General features: G+C 46.1%; 2 protein-coding genes across 2 annotated transcripts in view; one reads left to right on the top strand and one right to left on the bottom strand.

Moving 5' to 3' along the window:
* The window catches only part of LOC119180753 (uncharacterized), a 25,666-nt gene extending 9,916 nt beyond the window's left edge, over positions 1-15,750 (bottom strand). Inside the window, exon 1 of the mRNA XM_075875075.1 lies at positions 15,612-15,750. The gene's annotated coding sequence lies outside the window, so the exon portion shown is untranslated. The remainder of the gene's footprint in view (positions 1-15,611) is intronic.
* On the top strand, positions 2,146-24,681 carry LOC142774866 (uncharacterized). Its single transcript, XM_075876011.1, has 7 exons — positions 2,146-2,324; positions 3,150-3,296; positions 4,827-4,862; positions 6,022-6,156; positions 20,130-20,236; positions 21,431-21,457; positions 24,238-24,681. Exons 1-7 carry the CDS (start codon positions 2,146-2,148, stop codon positions 24,402-24,404), a joined length of 798 nt encoding a protein of 265 aa, XP_075732126.1. The 3' UTR covers positions 24,405-24,681.

The following is a 24,681-nucleotide window of genomic DNA, read 5'->3' as shown; positions in this document are numbered from 1 at the left end:
TGATATCGCCCCTCTGTGGATTCTGCAAAGAAATAGAATCATTTAAACTTAATTTTTTATCTTGTCGGGATACTTTATGCTTAGAAAAAGACTTCTGTCTATTCTCTTATTCAAAATAGGCGTCACATTGATGGCGGAAACTGTACTGAACTTTGGGACATTTCCCCAGGGATGCTTTCAATGCCGTTTGCGATTTTATTCAGGCATCCAGACGTATCCCATTGTAATCGCCAATCAAATATTTTTTATTGTGCATCGTCAAAAAGTGTTTATTCTGAATGGTTAGAGTGAAGTAAGGCAGCTGTGGGGTCACCTCAACACCTGAAACCTCGAAATCTCTCAAATTGACTTTTACATTTTTTTTATCTCCCTCTCTTTTTTTTCTTTGATCGTCTTTACACAAGTTATAATGCAAATTCTTATACACAATTTTATTGCTCACAGAAAAAGGCGTAATGCTCACAGAAATACCCTTAAGTGGGTATGAGTCATAATTTCTAGGAAACAAACAAACAAGCTATTTTCTGCTCCCGTTACGGGAGCACGGCTTAGCGCCTTTAGTGATGGGGGAAGGGAAGATTATAGTAAAAGAAAAACAGAAATGCCTGGCAAGAGAACGTTTTGTCAATAAAGTAAATAGAACGAAGTGAAAGCGAGAGGTGAAGCCGCCGAAATGAGCCGGGCAAGCTTTTTATGCGGCCAGTATTGCGTTTCTTTACGCACATGTCACCAGGCAAGCTAATTGATATGCGCAACCCAATGGCATAATCACATCCCCCCCCCCCCCAATTGTTTGTGCTTCCGTAGCACCACTCTATTCTTGGACAGCATGCGTGCAACCTTTAGTGGTGTCCCGGTGTACAGATAATGAGGCCATGCTTTAGAAGCTATAGCTTCAAGTTCCTCAAGAGAATTGAACAGATGTTCAACTTTCTTCGATTAGAACGTCGAAATCTGATGAACTGTGCAACAGTGCTCACGTTACAAAATAACGAAGGCCGGCTTGAGTGCTGTGACGCACCACAGACGAATTGTTGTAAGCAGTTTGCTCACCTAAAAGCGGTTCTCACAGAAATCCGAAGGTTTGCTGGTCATTAGATCCGAGAGAACCGCGGCTTCTTACCTTAATGCCATGTATATGGCAAACAATGTTACAGTGTTTTCAGATTTTACATCAAGGGCCTAACGAGTGACAGCAGCATCTCATTCAAATGAAAAAAAAAGGGGGGGGGGGCGGCGTTCCATAGTTTTGCAATCCAAAAACAATGAATTCTGAAAACATCATTCCCCCTGGAACATCTTTGTAGGATTCAGCAACAGGAATGTCTGCTTAGCCAGGTGCGAATTTCTCACCAACACAAAAAGAGTTCCTTTCATTACTTCTTTATTTTGCATATTCTATTACTCTCAGTAGACAGGTATTTCTTAAATTTTCCTTTATTCTTGTGGAGATCGTTCTGTTGCCCCGCCACAGTGGTCTAGTGGCTAAGGTACTCGGCTGCGCACCCGCATGTCGCGGGATCAAATCCCGGTTGTGGCGGTTGCATATCCGATGGGGGCGGAAATGTTGTAGGCTCATGTACTCAAATTTGGGTGCACGTTAAAGAACCCCAGGTGGTCGAAATTTCTGGAGCTCTCCACTACGGCGTCTTTCATAATCATATGGTGGTTTTGGGACGTTAGAACTCACAAAGAGTCATCATCAGATTGTTTTGTTCCTCATCTCGCTCTCTCTCTTTCTCTCTCTCTAGATACCCCTATATAGTAACCACCAGTCTCATGGCGAATTCCTCGCGGCGGGCAAAAGCCAATAATAAGTAACAAGCTCCTGCCGTTCTATCTGTGGTTTCTTTTTTTTTGGGGGGGGGGGGGGAATAAGGGGGAGGGGTACATACCTTAAATACAAAGAATGGCTCACTAAATTAAGTAATCAATTTTTAGCCAATCCTTTTGAGTGGGTATGAGCCATGGCTGTGGATTCATCATCATCATCATCACAGAGGCCATCATCATAATCATCGTCTACGTGCCACAGAAATTTTGGCTCGAAGCTGCCAGGTTGTTCACTGTGAGCTGAAGAAGATGATCTCCACGAGGCCTGGTGGAGTTGTACAAACGTTCGTCTAATGATACCCCAGGGACGATATGCAGGCGACGTGGCTCACTACCGCCTGCTTCAGCCTCAACAGACAAGCAGTCTCGGTCATCCAGAAGCCATGTGGCAAAACCGTCCGGCGTACGCCCCTGTTATGCAGTCTCGTCCAGTGGTACCTATGCCCAGGACCTCCGCGCGGTGAGCTACCTTCTAAGTGCGTGCTCGTTCTGTGCGTAAATTAGTGAGGTGCTTCGAAAACCTACACTGGTTTCATGATGGGCCCATATTTTTCGCTCAGTGAATCAAAATTGCATCCAGTATCCTTGTGCGGATACATAAGGTAAATGAATTCGTGTTCTAAAAAAAAAACAAAAAAAACAGTGTTTTAGGCAATCATCCTAACCTTAGACGACTCGAAGGCAAAAAAAAAAATTCTAATCCCACACCACTCTCACCCGAAAGTTTTTTGCAGCTAATGTGCTTTCTCTGACTCCAGGATCGGAGGCATTGCCAGCTTCCTACACGTGACCGCATTGATTTGATTGATTTGTGGGGTTTAACGTCCCAAAACCACCATATGATTATGAGAGACGCCGTAGTGGAGGGCTCCGGAAATTTTGACCACCTGGGGTTCTTTAACGTGCACCCAAATCTGAGCACACGGGCCTACAACATTTCCGCCTCCATCGGAAATGCAGCCGCCGCAGCCGGGATTTGAACCCGCGACCTGCGGGTCAGCAGCCGAGTACCTTAGCCACTAGACCACCGCGGCGGAGCCACGTGACCGCATTGAGCATTTCGAGTCAACAGCATGCGACTACTTTGACACGTGACCTCGCGTTATGTGATGAAAGTGACGCTAGATTTTGTCACTACGTGCTTCGCATGGTGACGTCATCAGGCGAGATATTTTTTTGCATCAATCGTGATGAAGCCAGTGACGTAGGACGCGGACTGCCAACTCTCGCGATCGATGAAGCATCTTATACTTTACGTTTTAAAATATTTCACAAGGGTTCTCGGAACTGCTGAATGTGGCTCTTTCATGGTGCAGGTACCCGCTACGACTTGCTTCAATTCCTTATCGCGATGTTGTCCTCGCGCCTCCGCTCATGTCACGTGATAAGCCGGGAACCCTGGTCGATCCCTCTGCCGTGTACCCTTGTGGAAGCTACGAGGCTTATCTGGAGGCGAAGAAGAGGCGAGTATGAGTCACCTTAAGCATGGCATGCAGTAAGGCTTAATATCGATATTTGTTGGGCTTTTACGTCCAAAATCACGGTATCATTATCAGGGTTACGGTAGGTGGTTGTACGAAATTTTTTTTTACCCCGTGAGGTTCTTAAACGTGCTTCTAAATTTAAGTACAGGGCTCTAAAGCATCTTCACCTCCAGCGATAATGCGGCTGCCATGGCTGAATTTGATTTCGCAACCTCAGGGTTATCCCTAGACTATTATCCCTAGACGACTATAGGTGGTGTCACGCTTATAGGATGCGAATTGGAACCGGGTGCTTTGCAGAGCCTAGCAATGACTGTACCGGAGTGAGGGTTCCCACCTTTCTTAATGCAAGTTCGTGCTTGTGTGTGCAAGTGTGCACATATATTATACACAAAAATTCATAATGTTGAAACTTTGGTGATGCGTTGCCGGCGACTGAACCCGAAAACCATCCCATGGTTACCCTAACGTTCCTCACAGCGCGTCGTGTGCCGCAGTTAACTCACAAATAAAAAAAAGTTTCTGGCCAGTGTCGGCCCCGAGTTTCTGATGTCACCGTACATTTTTCATACGAGAAAGTACTCGCAATTTTTAGTGCATTGCCACCTTCATCGACGTCCGTTATCTCGCCCAACTAGGAATATATTGAATGTGGGACTAGATATGCATGGTCATTTCGGACGGGTAGTTCTGGATGGCACAGTGTTCGCCAAGTGTCTTCAGCGACAAGCAGCACTTTCCTACGAAAACCGAACTTGTTTCCAGCTTGAGTCATATTCGGCCGCAAGATATCTCATTCCTCCTGAAAATTGCATGCCTGTAAAATTGTGCCGTGTGTGTGTGTGGGAGAGCGCACGTAACCTGTGTTTTGCACTATACTCGTGCAAGATTGAGAAACACGCCACAGTAGATCATTTTGAGTTAAATTAGACTTCCTGGATTTCTTTAATGTACACACAAATCCAAGTGCACGATATCATTTTTATTTCGCTCCTGCAGGCATACTGTAAATGATCCTAGAATCAAGCTAAGCGTCAGAACAGAACAGACACTGATCTTTTGTGGCAGCTATATACTACACTTCCTGCCTTAGTTTGTATATTGATCCCTAGAGGTGGCACAGCCATTACGGTACTTTGTGATGACTCGAAGGTCGTGGGTTTGTTAACAGCCACGGGGGTTTCATCTCGAGGAAGGTGAAATGCTATTGAAGTCCGTGTACTGTGCCCTGCAGTGCAAGCACTCAACACTATAGGTGGTGTAAATTTCCGGAGCCGTCTACTACGACGCACCACCATTATTAGTATTGTTATTATTGTATATTCGTCAGAAGTGGTTAAGTCGTGTCATAGTAGCGGCACTTGCGACTCACCAATACAACACTAACGCTTTTGAGAACGAGGGCTAGAATGAACGCTTTCCTTTGTTCACCTGTAACTATATCCTGTTAGCGTTCTTTTCTGTGACGAAGATGCCATACGTTTGCTGTCTTGCCATTTCACTCTGCAGGAGACAGCGCAAGAAGAAGAAGGAAGACGAATCTAAGTACGCATTTTAGTTCGTTCTCTGCACTCTTTAGTTAAGTTAATAGCATTTATTCTCCGTAACAACACTATTGTAATAACCTACCCCGTCTTTAAGCGAACATGTGTTCTTTGAGCGCAGCTTATACTACTCGACACAGCTAGTCAACTTGAGCAGGGCCTGCGACACATCTGCTACGGCAAAACTTTCTGAGAATTCTACAATAACCCTATACGATTTTATCAACGTTCGGGTGTTTTTCTATAGAGTTAATTTTACTTTAAAGTGTATACAGAATTACAAGCACAGTCTTGCCCAGTTCGTTTTGCACCGAAATGCACGCCTTGTGATAGCAACAATAGGATGTTCGCCACATGTGTGCCTGCACGAATATGGTCTTCATAAACATGGAGTTCATTCTTATATAATAATTTGTTGTATGCTAGTTTATTATTCAGTTCCACAACATAGGAGATGTTCATCACTGTTCATATGTTTTAATGTCGATCGCTTCATTTTTTTTTCATATTGAGTACAGTCCGGAGGTTCCAACATAGTTGATGATATGTAGGTTTTTAACGTCTCAAAACCACTACATGAATATGAGAGACACCGTAGTGGAGGGCTCCGAAAATTTCGACCACCAGGGGTTCTTTAACGTGCACCCAAATCTGAGCACACGGGCCTACAGCATTTCCGCCTCCATCGGAAATGCAACCACCGCAGCCGGGCTTCGATCCCGCGACCTGCGGGTCACCAGCCGAGTACCTTAGCCACTAGGCCACCGCGGCGGGGCGTTGCAACATAGTTCCTGACTATGGCATCAGGTATCGGCATCTGTGTGTCATTCTGAAATTGTCTAATAGTTGGCGAGTTACTTCAATTGCCCAGAATAAAATATCCGATTTTATTCATATATTTTGGGTGCACGTTAAAGAAACCCAGGTGGTCTAAATTTCCGGAGCCCTCCACTACGGCGTCTCTCAATCATATAGTGGTTTTGGGACGTTAAACCCCCCATATCAATCAATCAATCAATCAATCAATCAATGATTTTATTCATATGACATAGTATACGTCTAATTATTATAGCAGGACTGCACGCAAAGGTGACAACAGTATAACTTGACAAGAGCGCATATACAAAAGAGACTGGACAAATAAACGTTTCCGCATCCAGGTCCAGCGACACTTCGTCCCAGAGTGGCCCGGACGAGCGGGAGCGCAAGGAAATGCCACGCAGTTATTTCTACAAGGCTCTGAAGTTACCCAGCGGTCGTCTGGTGGACATCCGATACCGCAACAAGTACATTCGGTAATCAAGAATACGTATTCCTTGGATGTAGTTGATCAACAATTTGCCCTAGAGCGAGCTTGTTGGCGTCTGCATTCACAAAAGCAATGCCGATTCCATGCAATGGAAGCTGTAGAAACAGAGAAGCGCCCTCGTGCCAAGTCTCGCAGCCGCTCGCGACAAGGAGCGTCTTCCTCGGGCGCAAGAGAAGTCAGGCCATCTTCGGAAAGCGCGAAGCGCGTATGAACTCTCGCTCGCATGCGGTCACGAGCGAGCAACGCGTTAGCGCGTGACAGCGCGTTGCTTTTTGACGCGGCACGATGCCCTCTCTCTACAGGGAGAGCGCACGGCACCGCGTCACAAAGGTATGCGCTGTCACGCGGTAACACGTGCACGTGGTCAGACCTTTATTGTCACAGCCAGTCACCTCCTCTCCACCACTGTGGCATATTCGGTGGCTGGACGACCCCTTCTTTTTTAAACGTAGTGGTAAGCGCGCTCGTAAACACAGAACCTTCAATTTCAATGGGAAATTAGATTCCGGCAAAAAGACCGAGTTGCGCGTTCCCGATTGCTGTGGAGCTTAATGCGAGTAACTGCACGACTTGCGGGAACCCTGTGGCAGGGCAAGCAAGTGTTAGCATGTATTTGTTGTCCGCCGCTTGTTCTGGTAAAGGTCCCACAATGTTGACTACTAATCTATGAAAAGGTTCATCAATCAAAGGCCTTTGGACGAAAGGTGATTTGGCTTTCGTTTGACCGTACCGTCCTTTTGCAAACAATGCGGGAGCGCACCGAGATTGATGATTGATATGTTAGGTTTAACGTCCAAAAACGACCATATGTTTAAGAGAGATGCCCTAGTGGAGGGCTCCGGTGATTTCGACCTCCTGGGGTTCTGTAACGTGCACCTAAATCCGAGCACACGGGCCTACAACATTTCGGCCTCCATTGGAAATGCAGCCCCCGAAGTCGGGATTCGAGCCCGCGACCAGCAGGTCAGCAGCCGAGTACCTTAGCTAGACCACCGCGGCGGGGCAACCAAAACGAATGAGATCTGGGTGAAAGATAAAAACAGTAATTGAATAACCAAATGCATGCACTAGAACTATGGGCACCTTCGTATAACAGGCAGCCATATTAAATCTTTTGGCATCATTTTGCTTAAATTCAGGTTATTGTACGCCTGTTCAAATGATAAGAAATCGTGCCAGGTTTTCATGAAAAATTTTCAGTAGCAGAAGAGTGCTCCACGTGCAGAAAACTGCCACAAATACAAGTTCCGAAAAAAAAAAACAATAGAAAATATTTGAAAGAGTTGTAGCGCTTACACAGAATGATCAGGAAGGCTAAAATTCACTATATTTGTTGCCAGTTTCATCGTGGATCTTACTACTGTAGGTCTTTTCCCAAGCGGCAAGTTGAAATTTCTCTTCTAGCTTGTTTTGCAGCATCAGTGCCACGACGGGGCGCTTTCACACAGCTCGATCTCAATGTAGGCAAAAATATTTAAAAAAAAGATCATTTTTTTGCACCATTTGAAATCTGCAGCCTTTTCTGAACCAGAATTAGTCATTTGTTTGTTCTAGCATGACTTCTTTCTGTCTGAAAATTGAATATTTCGAAAGCTCTGCGGTGGCCTGCTTCACCCTCTTCAGGTACTGGCGTGAGCATAAGTGCGCAGAACACGGGATCTCGTGACCGAAGGCTCCCTATCTAGCGACGAGGTGCCTGCTGCGGTGCGCATGCGCATCCCGTCGTATCAGTTGGCATCGCCCTCTACGACGAGCTAGTAGCCAGAGCGACACCTGGGTGTCACTGCCTTTGCTCCATCACCACTTGTGCCGTTTTAGGGGCGAAACTCCTTAAGCAGTGGGTCGTGCATCCGCGATGCATGCAATTAGTAGCAGTAGTAGTAGCAGTAGCAGGAGGAGGAGGAGGTAGCCACCTCCACGGCCAGACCAGAGGAGCTGCACGTGCGCACCCTTTTGAATTGATGAGGGCACCTGCGCACGTTATGCAAATATAAAAAGATGGTTGTTTCTGATGAAATAACCCACAGAGACGAGTATCGGCGACCTAATCTCCAATAAAATTTGCCTTGAATTTGATGCTTGCTAAAAGAAACTAGTAACATAAGGACGCACTTTGAGCCATATCTGACCAGAAAATGTTGCCACGTTAAACTCGCTGGACGTAGCCTCCTTGGTTTAGCGAGGGTTCGGCCGCAGTGCCATGAACTAGCGGCGGTGATAGGCGGGAACTAGACACTAAGCGCAGGCCGTGAGACAGTGCGCGCGTACCGCTCCTCTAGTCCGGCCATGCAACCTCTCGTTTAGTCCTTGGAATGCCCACTGGATGGCGGTACTTGTATAGGATGAAAAGATGCGAGAAGGCGGTACATGGAGTGTTCACAGATGAATGGACGGATGTATGGACGCATGGATGAACGCACGGACGGACGCACGCACGAACAAACGCAGGGATGCTTCGCCCAACTCATCATCACGCACCCCGTGGATATGCTGTTTTTTTTTTATTTTTACGTAGCGGCCGCGATGGCGCCGGTTCCAACGCCGGGCTCACGTAGTTATTTAAGCCGGTCGATTCATAACTAAGCGTAGCCAGCCTGGCCAAACCCGATGAAGCCAAGCCCCCAAAATTTAAATCTTCTGAGATCAGCTTGCCTTTGTCGCGTTAAGGCGAGCTGAACCTATATGAGCCTGGTTAAGTGAACGCAAGTGTAGCCAAATCTAATGTAGCCTAATTGAGGGCGGTATCACCTAATAAATTCGGGCGTATACATAAGTTTAAGCCCAGTCCATGTTGCTGTTTTATGCTAAGCGTAGCGATGCTTCAATGCACCTAGATGGGTCGAGAAAATACAAGTACAGCCAAATTCGGTTAAGCATGGTTGGTCATGCTATCATTTAATTTAGCCAAGAAAAATTATCTCCAATGAGGCAAATCATATCGCGGCCAATTGAATCAAGTCGACTTCCCCGCGAGTCCAGAGGCGCCAAAACCTGGTAGGCACTAATTACTCCTTGTCGAATTAAGCTCATTTAGGCCTAGCGTTAGGACGGGTACTAGTTATGGCTGATTAGTTCGTCAGATATCCAGTCACACATGAAGCCAACAGGAGTTTCACGTGGCATAATTAGTATATTTACACTTAACTAGGCTAATGAGGCAGCGCCATGGTAAACAGAAAAATCTGTCTAAGTGTGGTTGGTCATGGCATCATTAAAGTGTTCTGGTTATACTTCGGTGCAATTAAAGAAGTTCTAACAGATCCATTAACGTAATTGAAGTTGAATTTCTATGTGCTCGGAGAATTCAATGATTGGTTGATTTGTGGGGTTTAACGTCCCAAAGCCACTATTTGATTATGAGAGACGCCGTAGTGGAGGGCTCCGGAAATTTGGACCACCTGGGGTTCTTTAACGTGCACCCAAATCTGAGTACACGGGCCTACAACATTTCCGCCTCCATCGGAAATGCAGCCGCCACTCGGAGAATTCAATCAGATGAAGATACTAATTTAATCACTGAATATAGTCTCATTGGGCTATAATAAGGTTGATAAAATCCAAAACTAATTTTAAGTATTCCTTCGTACTTATTGCGCTTGTTTCATCATAATTAGGCTCCTTTAAATTCAACTTGACCTAACGCCAGAAAGGAAAGCTGGGCTGAAAAAAAAAAAACTTAACTGTGTGCAGGGCTTCATCAGGTTTTGCGAGGCTCGCTACTCTTAGATATGCTAATAAGGTGGCATAAATAACGACGCGAGCCCGGCACTAGATTCGGCGCTGTCGCAGCCGGTAACCACAAAGGAAAAAAAAAACGGCACTAAATTGATCTAGCAAATACAGCGACACCCAGTTGTCGGTTTGGCTACGAGCGCATCGGAGAGAGGGACAAGAGAGGTCAAGTGATTCGACGGGACGCGCATGCGCACCGCAGAAGGCGTCACATCGCTAGATGGCGCGTAATATGCCTTCGGTCACGTGATCCCGTGGTCTGCACACTTATGTCACTCAGGTGAAGCCGGTACGCTTCAGCTGAGTGCACACGTGGGCAGCGAAAAAAGCGCCGAATGGAAGGGCACTGATTTTCGGACAAGTTTAGTGGTAATGATATTTGGTCTGGCAACAAATACTTCAGCTGCCGAGTCATTTTTTAGCCGCAGGTAAAAATACTTCGCGGGCACATTTTTTTTTTTTTTTTGCACGTGTTTGCGCGAGTTGTTCAGAGTTCCAAAAGTAACATGGTTTAGCCATTAGAAGAAATATGGGCAGCTTCGAGAACATGTGAAATGCTGTCGGGGCCACATATTTCCACATGGCATCAGTGGATACCAATCCATCCCACGACCTTTGCCCCCAAGGACGCCGATACCTGGTGCGATTTCAACAAAGACCAGTTCAGTGGTGAACCATATGTTCACAAAGAACACCTTCCGGCATTTGTGCTTGAGGCTATGAAGCAAATTCAGGAACAACTTAATAATCTCGAATTGCTATAGTGAAATGCCTGTATGGGAAAACTCAAAACCCCAAAGAGTCATTCAACAATGTCATGTGGGAGCGCGTTAAAAAAAAAAAAGGTTCTCGGACGCCTAACACTGAAAATATGCAGTTTTGACGCTGTAATCACGTTTAGTGATAGCAATATAACTCGTGCGAGTGCGCTGACCTCGTTTGGAATTTCGCCAGGTCACTACCCAGTGAAATGACCACGCGCACTTGACCTGCCTCAACAGTACTTCGCTGTCAGGGCTGCAAAGCAGGCGACAAAGAAGGCCCCGCCAGGCCAGACGCCTCAACACAAAAAGAAAAAGTGATATCGGTGATGAGTATATGGTTAGTGCCTACTAAAAATGTCCTTCAATTGGCGGGCTGCGTTGCGGTTTTTTTTAAGAAAGCGTATTTTCCACTTTATACGCGATTATCTCAAAACGTGCTTTTTTTGTACCTATGTACTGTACCTTCATGGCCTCCGAGATGGCGGGTGCGCGCCCCGCCTTCTCGGAGGCCACGGCGCTGTGGCGATAAAAATTTGAGGCCACGAGAGCGCGTCGCGAACAGCACCGCGACGCCCTCTCACGGCAACCGCAGAAGCTCGAGGGTACACACGGCCAGTCTGGAGCGCGCGCCACAGCGCCATGGCCTCCGAGAAGGCGGGGCGCGCACCCGCCATCTCGGAGGCCATGGCGCTGTGGCGATAAAAATTTGAGGCCACGAGAGCGCGTCGCGAACAGCACCGCGACGCCCTCTCACGGCAACCGCAGAAGCTCGAGGGTACACACGGCCAGTCTGGAGCGCGCGCCTCCAGACCGGCCGTGGTACACACTGCGCAAGCGCATCCTTTTTATTTTTTTACCTGCCAGCCTGCGCTTTCGCTCCCTTCAACTATGGTAGCCACCATACTTCAACTGCACGAACGCCGGAACGCCAGTTAAACCGCAAGGTGTCGCTTTTGCAGGCGCCGCGAAGCATCGAGTGATATCACGACAAAATATCTAACGAAATATCTTAACTCGTAGTGGCAGTGAACAGTGCACTCCCCTTCTGCGCCTTGGTTCCAGAGGCTCCGCGGTGGCGAGAGGAAGCACATTACGTCAGTTTTTTTTTTTAATCGGCACAAGCGATAAGACTTCCGACCAGTGCTGCCTCTCGGCGAAGCTTCCACATACGTGTTTTCGCCGCCTCGGAACGTCTGGAAGGAAGGCGAGGAAGCGGAGTGCACCGAGCACTGCCTCTGCAAGTTAGTACATATATGAAACGGAACGCGCGATATCAGACAGTTTTACTCGGGCGCACATCTCATAAATGCCCTAGAACGAATACAACGAAAAGCGATAAGATTTGTCTATAACAAGTACAGAATAACTGACTCACCCACAGAACTTTTAAAAAAAGCAGGTCTCTTAACAATAAAAAACGGCGCTAAACTGGCACGTCAGAAATTCCTATATCAGTTAGTTCACAACAGCTAAACATAGACAGTTCAAAGTACATGTCATTTAAAGAAACAAGGCCAACACGACAACAGCATTCTCAGACACTGAATGAATATCAGTGCCGGATGGACTGTCTGAAATATTCTTTTTTTCCACTAGCAATACGCGAGTGGAATAACTTGCCAATCAGTATAACAAACAGTCAATCATTGGAAACTTTTTCATCCCTGCTCGAATGTTATTTATTGTCATCAGAATTGACGAACTCTGTTTTTTTCTTGTCCACTGTTAGAAGTGCTCACTATTCTTTTTTTTTCCAGTAATAGTTGGAATTGATGTCTTATGCTACTGAATGTATTTTAGTGGTACTGATGTAGTCATCAAATGTATTTCTGTCACTCGTTATTATAATAATTCAGTGAGTACCCTCTGTATAAATCTTGGCCTTTCACAGTGTATGTGCCTTTCCTGCAATAATCCCTGTTGGGATTGGCAGTATATGTAAATAAATAAATAAATAAATAAATAAAATAAGTAAATAACGAGCCTACGTACTCGGCACGATACGTTGCGTACGCTGCGTGCGAAGAACTCAACGACACCTTTCGTTCACCGTATTGACCGTACCGAGATGCGTTCGGTTCAACTAGACGTATGTTATCAGAAATAAAACAGCTTTTGGGTGCTCTTTAGCACACTCGTGGGGTAGCGGCTGTCATAATGGCCACTAGCACCCAAACCAAGGCGAATAATTTTGGATCCACGGTGTACGTCGGTTTGTTCCGGATGGCTGAACGGATCGCTGGTTTGTGCTTCCGCTAGCAGCTCAACATCGTCCCTCAAAGTGAAATATACTCGAGTTGGGCCGGCTCTGTTGCTCTCTGCATTCGACGCCATCGCTGCCATTTTGTCATCTGGTTCCCACGTCACATGCTCCGCCTCGTCACGTTTGCGAACGCCACGTCTTTTTGTCGGGCGTACGCACGCATACATGGAATAGATGCGTTACGTACTGCGCATGCGCACTCTCTTCCCGTAGCCATGCTGCGTACGTATAGGCTCGTTACGCAAGCCCAACTAAAAGTGGCTTATCACTCGATGCTTCCGGGGTGCCTGCAAAAGTGACACCTTGCGATTTTTCTGGCTTTCCGGTGTGCACGCAGTTGAAGGGGCCGAAAACGCAGGCTGGCAAATAAACAAAAAAAAAAAAAGGATTCTCGAGCTTCTCTGGTAATCGGGATAAGAGAAGGCGTCGCCGTGCTATTCGTGACCCGCTCCTGTGACCTCCACAATTTTTATCGCTACAGTCCGTTTGTCCCAGCAACCAATGCATCTAGAAACAGATTTCAGCGAGCATTTTGAGAAGGTGTGAGCAAGTGTCGAAGTCTTGTGCGAGGAAGGACTTTAACACGACATATAATACCGATTAACGGGTGATAATCAGGTGCCTCAAGTAAAAAAAAATACAAGTTAGCATTACGAGTTTGAGAGATTATTCTTCAGTAAGAAGGGCTTATGATCACAGTGATGGTTCAGTAATTACGGTAACTTTTATGGTTATGAAAACGAAGGGACATAAAATTTACATAAAATACATGGCGGGTATAGGGCTTTCCCGGTTTTCTTAACATTATCTAATGTGCTTCTGTTTAAAATGTGGCGGCTGCATTTCCGATGGAGGCGGAAATGTTGTAGGCCGTGTACTCAGATTTGGGTGCACGTTAAAGCCCTCCACTACGGCGTCTCTCAATCATATGGTGGTTTTGGGACGTTAAACTCCACAAATCAATCTGTTTAAAATGTCACAAGTCTTCAAAAAAAAAAAAAAAAGAAGAAAGCCAATTTGTGGTTTGCAGGCTGACATACGTGTGCACCTAGTGAGAAGTTTGCAACTGTTATGATTGAAAATTTTGTGTGGACGACGCTTTTAGAGCATTATGACATTTTTACATGATATGATTGCTAAATAACCTACGAAATACTACATATCAAGCTAATTGCATGGCTCACAGAAAAATGGCACTTCAAGTTACGGGTTAACGGAGGGTGGATGGTTTAACGATTTCTTGCGTCTATAGATGGACTGACGATAGTTATAGCGCGAGACCTGCTCTATATATTTTCGTGCTCTGCACAATAAACTCAGTTGGAAGTTAGCGCTCGTGTCTTTCGTGTTCTTGTCTGTGCACGTGTCATCGTTTTGGTCTCGCGCTATAACTATTGTCATGCCATAGCAACTAGCCCAAGCTGCCACACTTCTATAGATGGACGCTTTAGACAGCAAAATGACGGGCAATAAATGGCGAATTTAACATAAAAACAAAAACAACATTGAAAAATTTGATCTTTTTTCACTTGGCTTCATACCTGAAGTGCATCGCACCAGAAAAAAAAAAGAAAGAGAAAAGCACGGTGTGCGTTGGCTGCCATCGGGCCGACTTTCAGCTTCTTATATCGCAGAAGAAAATAAAAGAAAAACAAACCGAGAGCAACATTCGCCCTCACTATAGTCAAATAACAGTTAATACAGGCAAGAATGTTCCAAATAGCAAAGAGTCCCGCGTCGCAACTCGTGTACGGCCAGTGGCGAGCAGCTTCTGCAAGTGAAGCTTCCATTAAAGTTGCATGTGGCGTCACCTATCACATGCAACGCCAACTGCGTCAAAGAAGCAGCGGAGTAAGTTCACTACCCTCTCTTAGTGCAGTGTACGTCAGCTGAAGCTTGACGATCGTAATCACGCGCATCATCGTACGGCATTGTCGCGATTACGTCGGCAGCCTCAATCGGAAGTAATGTCAACGGTAGTTGCGACCAAGTCTCTTTTGCAAGGGCTGCTCTAGTATACGTTCTCGAGATACGAAGTGATGTGATAGCCTGCCTTGAAAGATAGCACGTATCCGCGCATATCGTAACTGTCATCGCGTTCAAGGTTATGCAGATGCATAACCTCTTTTAGCTTCACGTCTCTTTCTTCAAGTAGTTCGGAGACTGCCTTTCAACACTCTTCAATTCCGCTGTCTTCTGCTGCGCACATGCGTATTGATGTGCTTATTGATTCAATAATTTCAACCCGTCACGGTGGATTTGTGGCTAAGGCACTCAGCTGCTGACCGGCAGGTCGCAGGATCGAATTTCGGGCGCGACAGCCACATTTTCTACTGAGGCAAAAATTCTTGAAGCCCTTGCGCTTAGATTTAGCTGCACTAAGGAACTCCACGTAGTCGAAAATTCCCAAGTCCCCCACTACCGCGTCTCTCATAATCGTATGATGGTTGTGGGACGTGAAATCTCACGAATTCGACAGTTTGAGCCTTCCGCATCTACTTCTGCACAGAGCGACCCAACTCTTCAGCTAGCAACACTAGGTTTGGTGTGATAGATGCGAGCATCATGAGTGCTGTTAACAAGTGGCACTTCGATATCTACTACTTATAATTAGCAATGTCATCAACAAGTAACCTAGACTACCAAGCAAATGCTGCCGAGTCAAGAAAGCCGTGCTCTCACCAAACCGGATCCGATGCCAAGGCCACCCCAGCAGATGCGCGCTCCATACCGCCGTCCCTGCTGCCATCGGCTGTTGCGTATCCAACGGCTGGACGACCGTCGGTCCAAGAGACGACGCACGCAGTGCCAAGAAGACGGATCGGAGCTTACTAATCTTGAGACGCGCTTTTGTGCGCTACACAGCCAATCGGAGGATGGCAAAAAAAAATTGCCAAAAAAAAAAAAAAACAAGATAACCCAGCAAGCGGGGAATCTTATCTGATGGCCCAACGCAGAATGCGGCAAGCACCGCGAACGTTACGCCGTCCATTTCTTAGCGCCCAGCACGGCCATTGAATAAAGAACCAGTTTAGATACGGAAACTGAAGCTTTGACATCGGTACGAAAAATAAGCAGTGGCAGCGCAGGAGCTATCGAGGGCACCCAAGAGATGGCGCTGCGCAAACAGGAAGCGGAAAGCAAAAGATCTTGATTTTTTCTTTTTTTTGCTTTAGGTAGAAAAAAATGGCTGGTATTTTTATTCTGTTCTGGGTGCGCATGCGCGTAGGCGGGTGCCTCTGCTGATTCGTCCTTCTATATGACCACCCGTTTTTAAACTGAACAGAACGAAAGAAGCCGAGACTAGCATAGGGCTATGGGTGTCTCGTTATCTTTTTTTTTTTCACCCGCTTGTTTTAAGCGCGTCGATACGCCCAGCAGCTCGCCAAAGCGCCCTTCGGAACGCAGTATCTGTGCGCACGAAGGTTACGTGAAACCGAAAAGCATACATTGGCCACTGGCACCAGTAAAAAAAAAAAAAGCCAGGCCTGTGCGAAAGGCACAGCACAGTCACAGCGAAAGCTAGAAGAGCGGCCTTTCAGAGCCTTTCAAAGCACTCATTGGGTAACTACTGCAAGTACGCTTGCTTGATACCCACGAGGGCATTAATAATGAAATTTTCGGAGTAGTAGGCCCGCATTCGCTATGCTATTTATCGTCATTCTTATGAAAAGCGTCGTATCCGCTAAACACGTGCAAAGAATTTTGTGCCAATTGTTCACGCAGTGGCTGACCATAATGAGGACTTGTCGCTGAAGTGGGCGTGCGCCACAGTTTAAAGGGAACAAAAACAAGCTTTTGTAATAGGTTGAAGGATTGCACGACCCGCTCGTGCAATCACAACTGCGCGAGACACGAGTTGTGATCTCACAACAGCTTGCGCTTTAAAACAAGTGGTTACGGATAATAATATTCATTGTCAGCAAACCAGTGATGCTGTTTCAATACAATAAAGGTAATTAAATATATCGGGTTAAAACCACCAGGAGTTAGCTAACGGCACGCCCTCGTATATTCAGAGGCAAAATATTAAGAAAATAAAAGCATGTCTCGTATGTGGGCACCATCAATACGAAGCGGTCGTAAAAATCAGCATAAGCTGCTTCAGTGAAACTTCGAACTTCAGCTCTTGTTTTCGCCGCCCAAGGCTTAACATCCACCTGTTTTTATCGCGTTACAACATACTGCGGTCAAGCTGACGACACAATTTATAAATTGTTATGTTGCGTTTAACGTCCCAAAAACCACAACATGATTATGAGAGACTCCGTAGTGGAGGGCTCCGGAAATTTCGACTACCTGGTGTGGGGTTCTTTAACGTGCACCCAAATCTGAGCACACGGGCCTACAGCATTTTAGCCTGCATTGAAAATGCGGCCGGGATTCAATCCCGTCACCTGCGAGTCAGCAGCCAAGTACCTTAGCCCCTAGACTACCACGGTGTGGCCCGAGGACACAAGGAGGTGGGGTTTTTCGCAAGGAAATTAAGCTGGAGTGAAAAGTCTAGCGAAGTGCGAGCATTCGGAGACGCGTAGGATCAGTGCAACTGTAGTATACGTAGTGTACGTAAATACACAACACTGACAGTGGCAACAAGGCCTCAGAAAATCACCGACAGAAAACAAATATGTGAGCGCTGGCAAAAATGAATCTACATGTCATAGCCGTGGAACCTGCAGAAATCGATGCCTTCGCCGGTATGACAGCTCCTGTGGCACCATATATACAGCAGTAAGGCGACTACTTAAAATAAGTACAATGGCTTACACTAGCGAATAAAACAAAATGCTACAAAGAAACTGGAACGCCGAGGACCACGCCAATCATCGGATGGGAACTAACTGCGCGTCAGCTACTCTCGCCGCACAGCAGCGGTGCAGGTCTTCTGCTTCGCCACTGATAAAAGAATCTAGAGTAGAAGTCACAAGGCAGGCCGACGATGCTGAATGTGTCACCGTATGCTGAATATTATTGTACCCCGATCGCTAAAGAACAAATTTAGTGTTCATAAGTATACGACGCAGAACATGTCATTATTATTTATTTATTTATTTTTGCGAAAATGGTGGCTCTCGCCGCGTTTAAGTATTGCGCTTACTACGGCGCCTCCGGCGGAAGACTTTGCGTTCTCGAGGGCAGGATTCCGCAGGACTTGATGGGAGGCACTATGTTTTTCTTTAGCAGCGGCAGAGTCGATTTTTTTTTTACCCCCTTCGACGACTGCTGGGATTTGAGACTTTCCGATGCTTGGCACGGCCTCTTAATAGTTTCCGCCTTCCCGGCGAGTCCCTCCGGCCAACGCCTACTAGAAATACCTTTTCGTTCGCGACGGAGGCAGTGAAGTCATCTGCTGGTGTATCTGGACACCAGAGCACGACATGCCGGACGCACATCACTCCCAAAAGTACTTGGCGTTTCAGCGAATGAAGAGAGATAAAACCTGTGTTTTTTTGTATTTTTTACGTTTTTCTTTGCGGCTAGAAGGTTGTTGGGCACGTAAACGCCGATTTTAGGAGATCACACATCTAGGGCAAAAATGTAGTTCAGTGCCTAACTTCGTGTGTTAATCTGTACGAATAAGCGACAGAGTAGAAGTGTTTGATGAAGAAACTCTTTCTACCAGTTTGTATGAAATATGGTGCGATAAAAAAATAAAAACTATGGCTCCATTACAAAGCTTTTCATTGCTTGTCTTTGCTCACTTACATAAATGCGAATACACAGCCACTTTCGCGAATGACGTATTCGGTGTTGTGATTGCCTGCCCCGCCGTGGTGGTCTAGTGGTTAAGGTACTCCCGCAGGTCGCGCGTTCAAAGCCCGGCTGCGGCGGCTGCGTTTCCGGTGGAGGCGGAAATGTTGTAGGCCCGTGTGCTCAGATTTGGGTGCACGTTAAAGAACTCCAGGTGGTCGAAATTTTCGGAGCCCTCCACTACGGCGTCTCTCATAATCATGTAGTGGTTTTGGGCCGTTAAACCCCACATATCAGTCGTTGTTGTAATTGCCTGACAGTCTTCGTAAGCAGGCAGGCTGAAAGGAGGATATGCAGGAACATTGTCGCATGCGTGCTATTTCAAATATAAGTTACGTGTGTGTAGCTTCAAATGTTCGCAAACTAATACGCGAGCTCAAACTATAAGGGGGAAAATTCACTGAATATTTTCACGAGGCACCAAAAATGTTTCGGGGTGGCCCCGTGGGAGTATTTCCGGTGCGCGTGTGCTAAAGGCGCCCGTAAAAAAAAAGTGCACGTTTGATATATCATCTGTCGATTTCGCCTTAATAAATATAGTTGACTGAATCTATACTCAGTAAAATGCGCTAAGCTGAGGAGCACTATACAACAATTTCAGGAAACTCTTTGTACCATTCCTTCACTTCTCCGGTAATGTTTCCAGACACGTGGTCTTACCCAAATCGCCTAAACATTACGAGTCGTGATTAATTAAGAGTTGTTCGGCCAGCCTGGCAGCCTTCTCAACGAACACAAAACAAGAACAATTGAAGATCTTTGAAGGACAGCGAGAACGGAGGCGTTCGTTCATGTATCGACCTGAGGATTTTCGCAGTTAGAATAAATATATAAATATAGGGCATACGTGAATTTTTGTAGAAGAATAAGTAATCAATGGTAGGCAATAACAGACGCTTGTGCTCACTTTACTGCTGCGAACCCATATTTGGGCTACCTTACATTGATAATGAAGTATATAGTTATACTAACCTCCAAACCCGAGTAATTTCATAAGCTTTCATCCAATCCGCTTCTGATTTCTGTAAGCCGGTAGATGCCCATTGAAGCTGTCCTATACTTGTAGAGATAAAATAACTATTTGACTGATTGGTTGCCCAACGCCTAGTACTTGTAGAGATATAACAATTATTTGAGTGATTGGCTGCCTTAGAGATCGTCGTCTACATATATGCTAAAGCATACGCGTCAACAAGTGAGTGAACCGAATTACATGATGTCGTTCTGTGAATGAGTTTCTTTTGAAGTTTCTTGTGTGTGCTGTGTAGGTGTAGTCGTACGGCGTACCAACTTGCATGAAGCGATCATGTATTTAGCCTGGCTTATGTGCGCCGACTGAATGCTTCCGTAATACTGGTGAACGCGCACAGAAAGTCACATGACAACCGCTAGAAAAGCGGCTGTCCTATGTGGTTGCTTAAAGCGCGCGCAACTTTCTTGCCTTCTCAGCAAATGGGCGAGAAAGGAGGCCGGAGGCGAACCGTGTCAGATATGCTGCGCTGTCTTCATCATCTTGCTGCTGCTGACGATACTGTACGTCTACCTGTCAAACCAGGGTGAGTTTCAATACCACTATTTCACCAATAATTGAGGAAACTGCCACCCACCAGATTGTAATCAGAAAGCGTACGCAAAAAAAAAAAGGAAATCAATCGCTCTTGCCTGAAAATTGCCCATAACACGAAAAAGAAACGAGTCTTCGTTCACGAAAAAGAAACACGAAAAACACGAAAAAGAAACGAGCTTTCTTCTCAAATGGCCTTTGAACAACTATGGGCTATGCGTTTGTTTTAACACCTACACTGCCATTCCTAAGCGCTATCTTCTTTTCGCCGCTTATTTTTTGCATAAAACACGTGATGACGTGGACAGTAAGTGCTCGGGCTATAACAGAATTTCGTATTATAAGGCTACACGCTGGGGTACCTCCACTTGCACAGTCGAAAACGTATGAAACGACTCAAAATCGCTTAATCGTGCGCGGTAGCCACGCGAGACCAACGCCTGCCTCCGTTGTTTGTGTCAATGCCAGTGGAAACGCGGGCTTCTCAACGGGAGCCATCGGCCCGCCTTAGTTCAGAGAGTAATCGTGATGTGGCGCTACATGATGGGTAGCGCTGCTTGCATCACACGTGCACGCGAGGGCTTTCCCCCGTAGGAGCGATAGACGTGTTTCCCACTAAATGTCCTACACGTCTGCCAGATTTTTTTTCCTTCGTGCTGCTTCATTGTGGCTCCAAGCCACGCCGACACCGCGTCACAGAGCAGCACGTGCAGAGGCGTTGCAGTGTCGCTTCCCAACTGGTTTAAAAACCCCTTTACATTGTTTGCCCGCACAGCGCCACGAACGGCGACACGCTATCTCGAGACGCCATATCTTTCACAGAGCCAGCGTGACTGCCAATAATGTTGATTTGATTTGATTGATATGTGTTTTTTAACGACCCAAAACACCATATTATTACGAGAGACGCCGTAGTGGAGGGCTCCGGAAATTTCGACCACCTGTGGTCCCTTAACGTGCACCCAAATGTGAGAACACGGGCCTGCAGAATTTTCGCCGCCACCGAAAATGAGCCGCCCTAGCCGGGATTCCATCCCGCGACCTGTGCGGGTCAGCAGCCGAGTACCTCAGCCACTAGATCACCGTGGCGGGGCTGACTGAAAATAAGCATTATTTTAATTGAAGTTACGTTTATTTGGAGCAGCAGTAACATGTAATAATTTCTTGCATTGTTTTTCTTTCACAGGATGGTTCTTCAGTGCTATAGCAGCGCGTAAGTAGGACGTCACTTGGATACCTGTAGTAGAAAATATTTGCTTCAAACGGAATGATAGAACTCATGTGTTCGACGTTTGATGTCTGAGTATACGAGTGGCGTGGAAAAAAAAAAAGGAACTTACATTGATTGTTCGATACACGTGTGTGAATGTGTTCAATGTGATCATTTGGCAGACGTCACAAATACGTGCTACTTCAAGAGTGAATGAAGTTTTATTTACAGAAATGATAGCATTAGAGTTTTTGGGTGAAGGGGGGGGGGAGAGTGTTGGTATTGGAAATTCACACTAGCGTTACATACACTTAAAACTCGACGTAGTGAAATTGGGGGCAGTCGCGAATCAAGTGTTGATAGTGATGATATGTGTGGTTTAACATCCCCAAACTACCATATCATGAGAGACGCCGTAGTGGAGGGCTCCAAAAATTTCGACCACCTGGGGTTCTTTAACGTGCACCCAAACATGAGCACACGGGCCCACAACATTTCCGCCTCCATCGGAAATGCAGACGCCACAGCCGGGATTCGATCCCGCGACTTCCGGGTCAGCAGCCGAGTACCTTCGCCACTAGACCACCACGGCGGGGCGTGAATCGAAAATCGTTGAATGGAATGAGGCCTCTGGCGGTCACCTAGTTCGGTACATTCGATGATATGGTAGCATCGAGAAAGGTATACTATGACATCATATTTGCGTAGCGTAAATGCGCCAAAGACGAAAGCGCGCCCTTTGAAAATGACCGACGTCGGTGATCTTTGCTTGCTCGTGTTATGTTAGCAACGACAGCACGGATTTTTAACGAAGGAATAGCCACAGGAGAAAAGTGTCGGGAATAATAGGTGAACAAAAACCGGCAGCATGCGCGCCATTTCAGACATGCGACACAAACGTTACTATTGCTGGCGCCATCTCGGGTATGCGACACGAACCTTTTTGCTGCTAGCGTCGTCTGGTAAATGCTATCTGAAACTTTGTTTTTATACCGCGGTGTTTAAATTGGGTGAAGCAGCTCTGTGACGTTGCCGTGGCATTCTGCCCGAAACAAATGAAAAATTGATCAACTTTCTATCATTCATGAAAAAAAAAAGGTTTGTTAAATCTGGAGAGATCACGAAATTTCTTTCATTATTTCTAGTGAGTTAAAGCACCGAACCTATTGTTGTCTGAAAGGCAATCGGAGTATCTTCGTGTAATCGGGACTTTCGGTAAATCTAGTTTCATGAAATCGAGTTGTGACTGTAGTGCGAAATCTGCAGAAACTACAGAGCTGATTGTCTCCGGCGTTTCCCTGGTGAGTTTTTGCGATGTCTTGCGATTTTCGTGTCGATATATAGCGTGGAATGTTACAGAGCGTGAACATACGAAAAAAATGGGACGGTGTAGAAAGGAGCATCGACTTCCAACAGGTTTAATTTGCAAAGTCTGAAAATATGTACGCAAAGATAAGGATAAACACAAGCCCGCGGAATCAATACATTGACAGTCATATCTACCATATGTTAACGATTGGCCATCAGCACGGCCAGGTGATAAGCTCAAACGGTGACAGCACCAGGGATGGAGTGCTTGCGCAGCTTCACCACCACGAACCCCGACCAATTAGCTCAAGCTTCTACACTTGTGTTGGTGCCAGGGAGGACGAATTGTAGAGTAAACATGCTCGGGAAAGCCCGGCTACAGTGATTTTAAGCCCAACTTACGCTCCAGCCACCCTTCTCACTGTGCGGCTACAACAGCGTGCATAGGGAAATTTCTCTATGCAGCTTCGGTGGCCGAGACACTTGCTCTCTATCTATTACGAGAGCATGATCATGGACTCAGATATGGCGGGTGCGTGGCACGCCCCCCATCTCGGAGGCCTAGACGCGACATATGCGACGTGGACACTTATCTGTCATCAGACCCTGCAGAGCACACTCAAAGAAAATTTCGAGTAAAAAGAAGTTCTTTGTCGCACAACAACAATCGTCGTCCAGCTTGCGCTTTCTTAAAAACTGGGCACCGACCATTCAATTCTTATCAAGAACGCTATGTAACCCTGATGACGCGCATGTTGTTCGTGCCCTGAAAGAGCCGGGCACTCGGCGATAGTGATTGAAAAAAAAAAAAAAAAAACGTAACATAGATGATTATTGTTGTGAGACAAAGAGACACCCTTTTACTCGATGTTTTCTTAGAGTGTGTCAGATCCGCATTGAAAAGAGTACTAACACGAAATTTAAATATTTTCGGATGGTTCTTTCAAGGGTTCTCAAAAGGGTTTTCAAGGGTTTCAAGGTTTCTGTGGCACCTGGGAAAGCAGAGGATATATTCTTATTACCGCTACCTTAAATATACATTTTTGGTTTCAGTATCGCGGGTTTAGATTCCCTTACGTTTTACGGCAGTGTGACGTCAGAGGAAGGTAGCAATTCGTGGCGCCCCAGCGGCAGATCTGTCATCGGCTCGTAGTACACGTTAACGATGATGAGTGGATTGTCTCCAGTGGCCCGGACACCGATTTCAGATATTGAGGCATGCAGGACGCAAGAGTTCACAAACTCAATGGAACTGCGTTGACTCATTGGGATAATGTCCGTTGCGGCGGCCTGGCCTGCTGATGCTGAGTGAAGAATCTTTAAAATCAAACGATATATTTCCGGATGTGCCGACTCCAGTGTGGAGTGTGCATACCATCGAGACGAAAAATGTCCTTTTTTTTGCGATCTCAAAATTGTTTCAGTACTCTTTTACTTAGGTAGCTTCACTTCACTTCCTTGACCATTGTCCGCAGTGACCCCGAAGCACTCGTCCCAAGCGCCACTCGACCAGAAGTCCGCCGAAAGTACCACGCCCTTCACGGACACTGCACAGGAGGATGATGAGTCTTCCACAGTAGAAGGTCAGTCAAGGTTATCCACCTTAAGGAATACGGACCTTCTGACTGCATTTGTTTCTTGAAATGGGTTACTTGGCAGAGTTTACTGTCACGCGTAGAATACAGGGCTGTTCTTGGTTTTAGTTTCGCTAAGGCTAGTAATATTGACCTAGCGAAACGGATTGTTCTTCAATAAGTTCAATAAACTAACACAGCGACTTTAGCCCAACTTCAGCGTTTAATCAACGACGCTTCTCGGGCTGTCACACCACTACGTGCGCTCTCACCGTTATGTATTCGCGCATGTACGATTATCTAAACAAACAACCGCTAGTTAATAAACCACTTGTTATTCCTGAC

Source organism: Rhipicephalus microplus, chromosome 10 (genome assembly GCF_043290135.1).
Source record: "Rhipicephalus microplus isolate Deutch F79 chromosome 10, USDA_Rmic, whole genome shotgun sequence".
NCBI lineage: Eukaryota > Metazoa > Arthropoda > Arachnida > Ixodida > Ixodidae > Rhipicephalus > Rhipicephalus microplus.
This window is presented reverse-complemented; position numbering and strand designations above follow the sequence as displayed.

Excerpts from the sequence above, each read along its gene's own strand:
- LOC142774866 (XM_075876011.1), top strand. The coding sequence starts at position 2,146 with ATGCAGGCGACGTGGCTCACTACCGCCTGCTTCAGCCTCAACAGACAA. Across the intron at positions 3,297-4,826 it reads TATCTGGAGGCGAAGAAGAG|GAGACAGCGCAAGAAGAAGA; the intron begins GCGAGTATGAGT and ends TTCACTCTGCAG. Across the intron at positions 21,458-24,237 it reads CTTCAGTGCTATAGCAGCGC|TGACCCCGAAGCACTCGTCC; the intron begins GTAAGTAGGACG and ends CATTGTCCGCAG.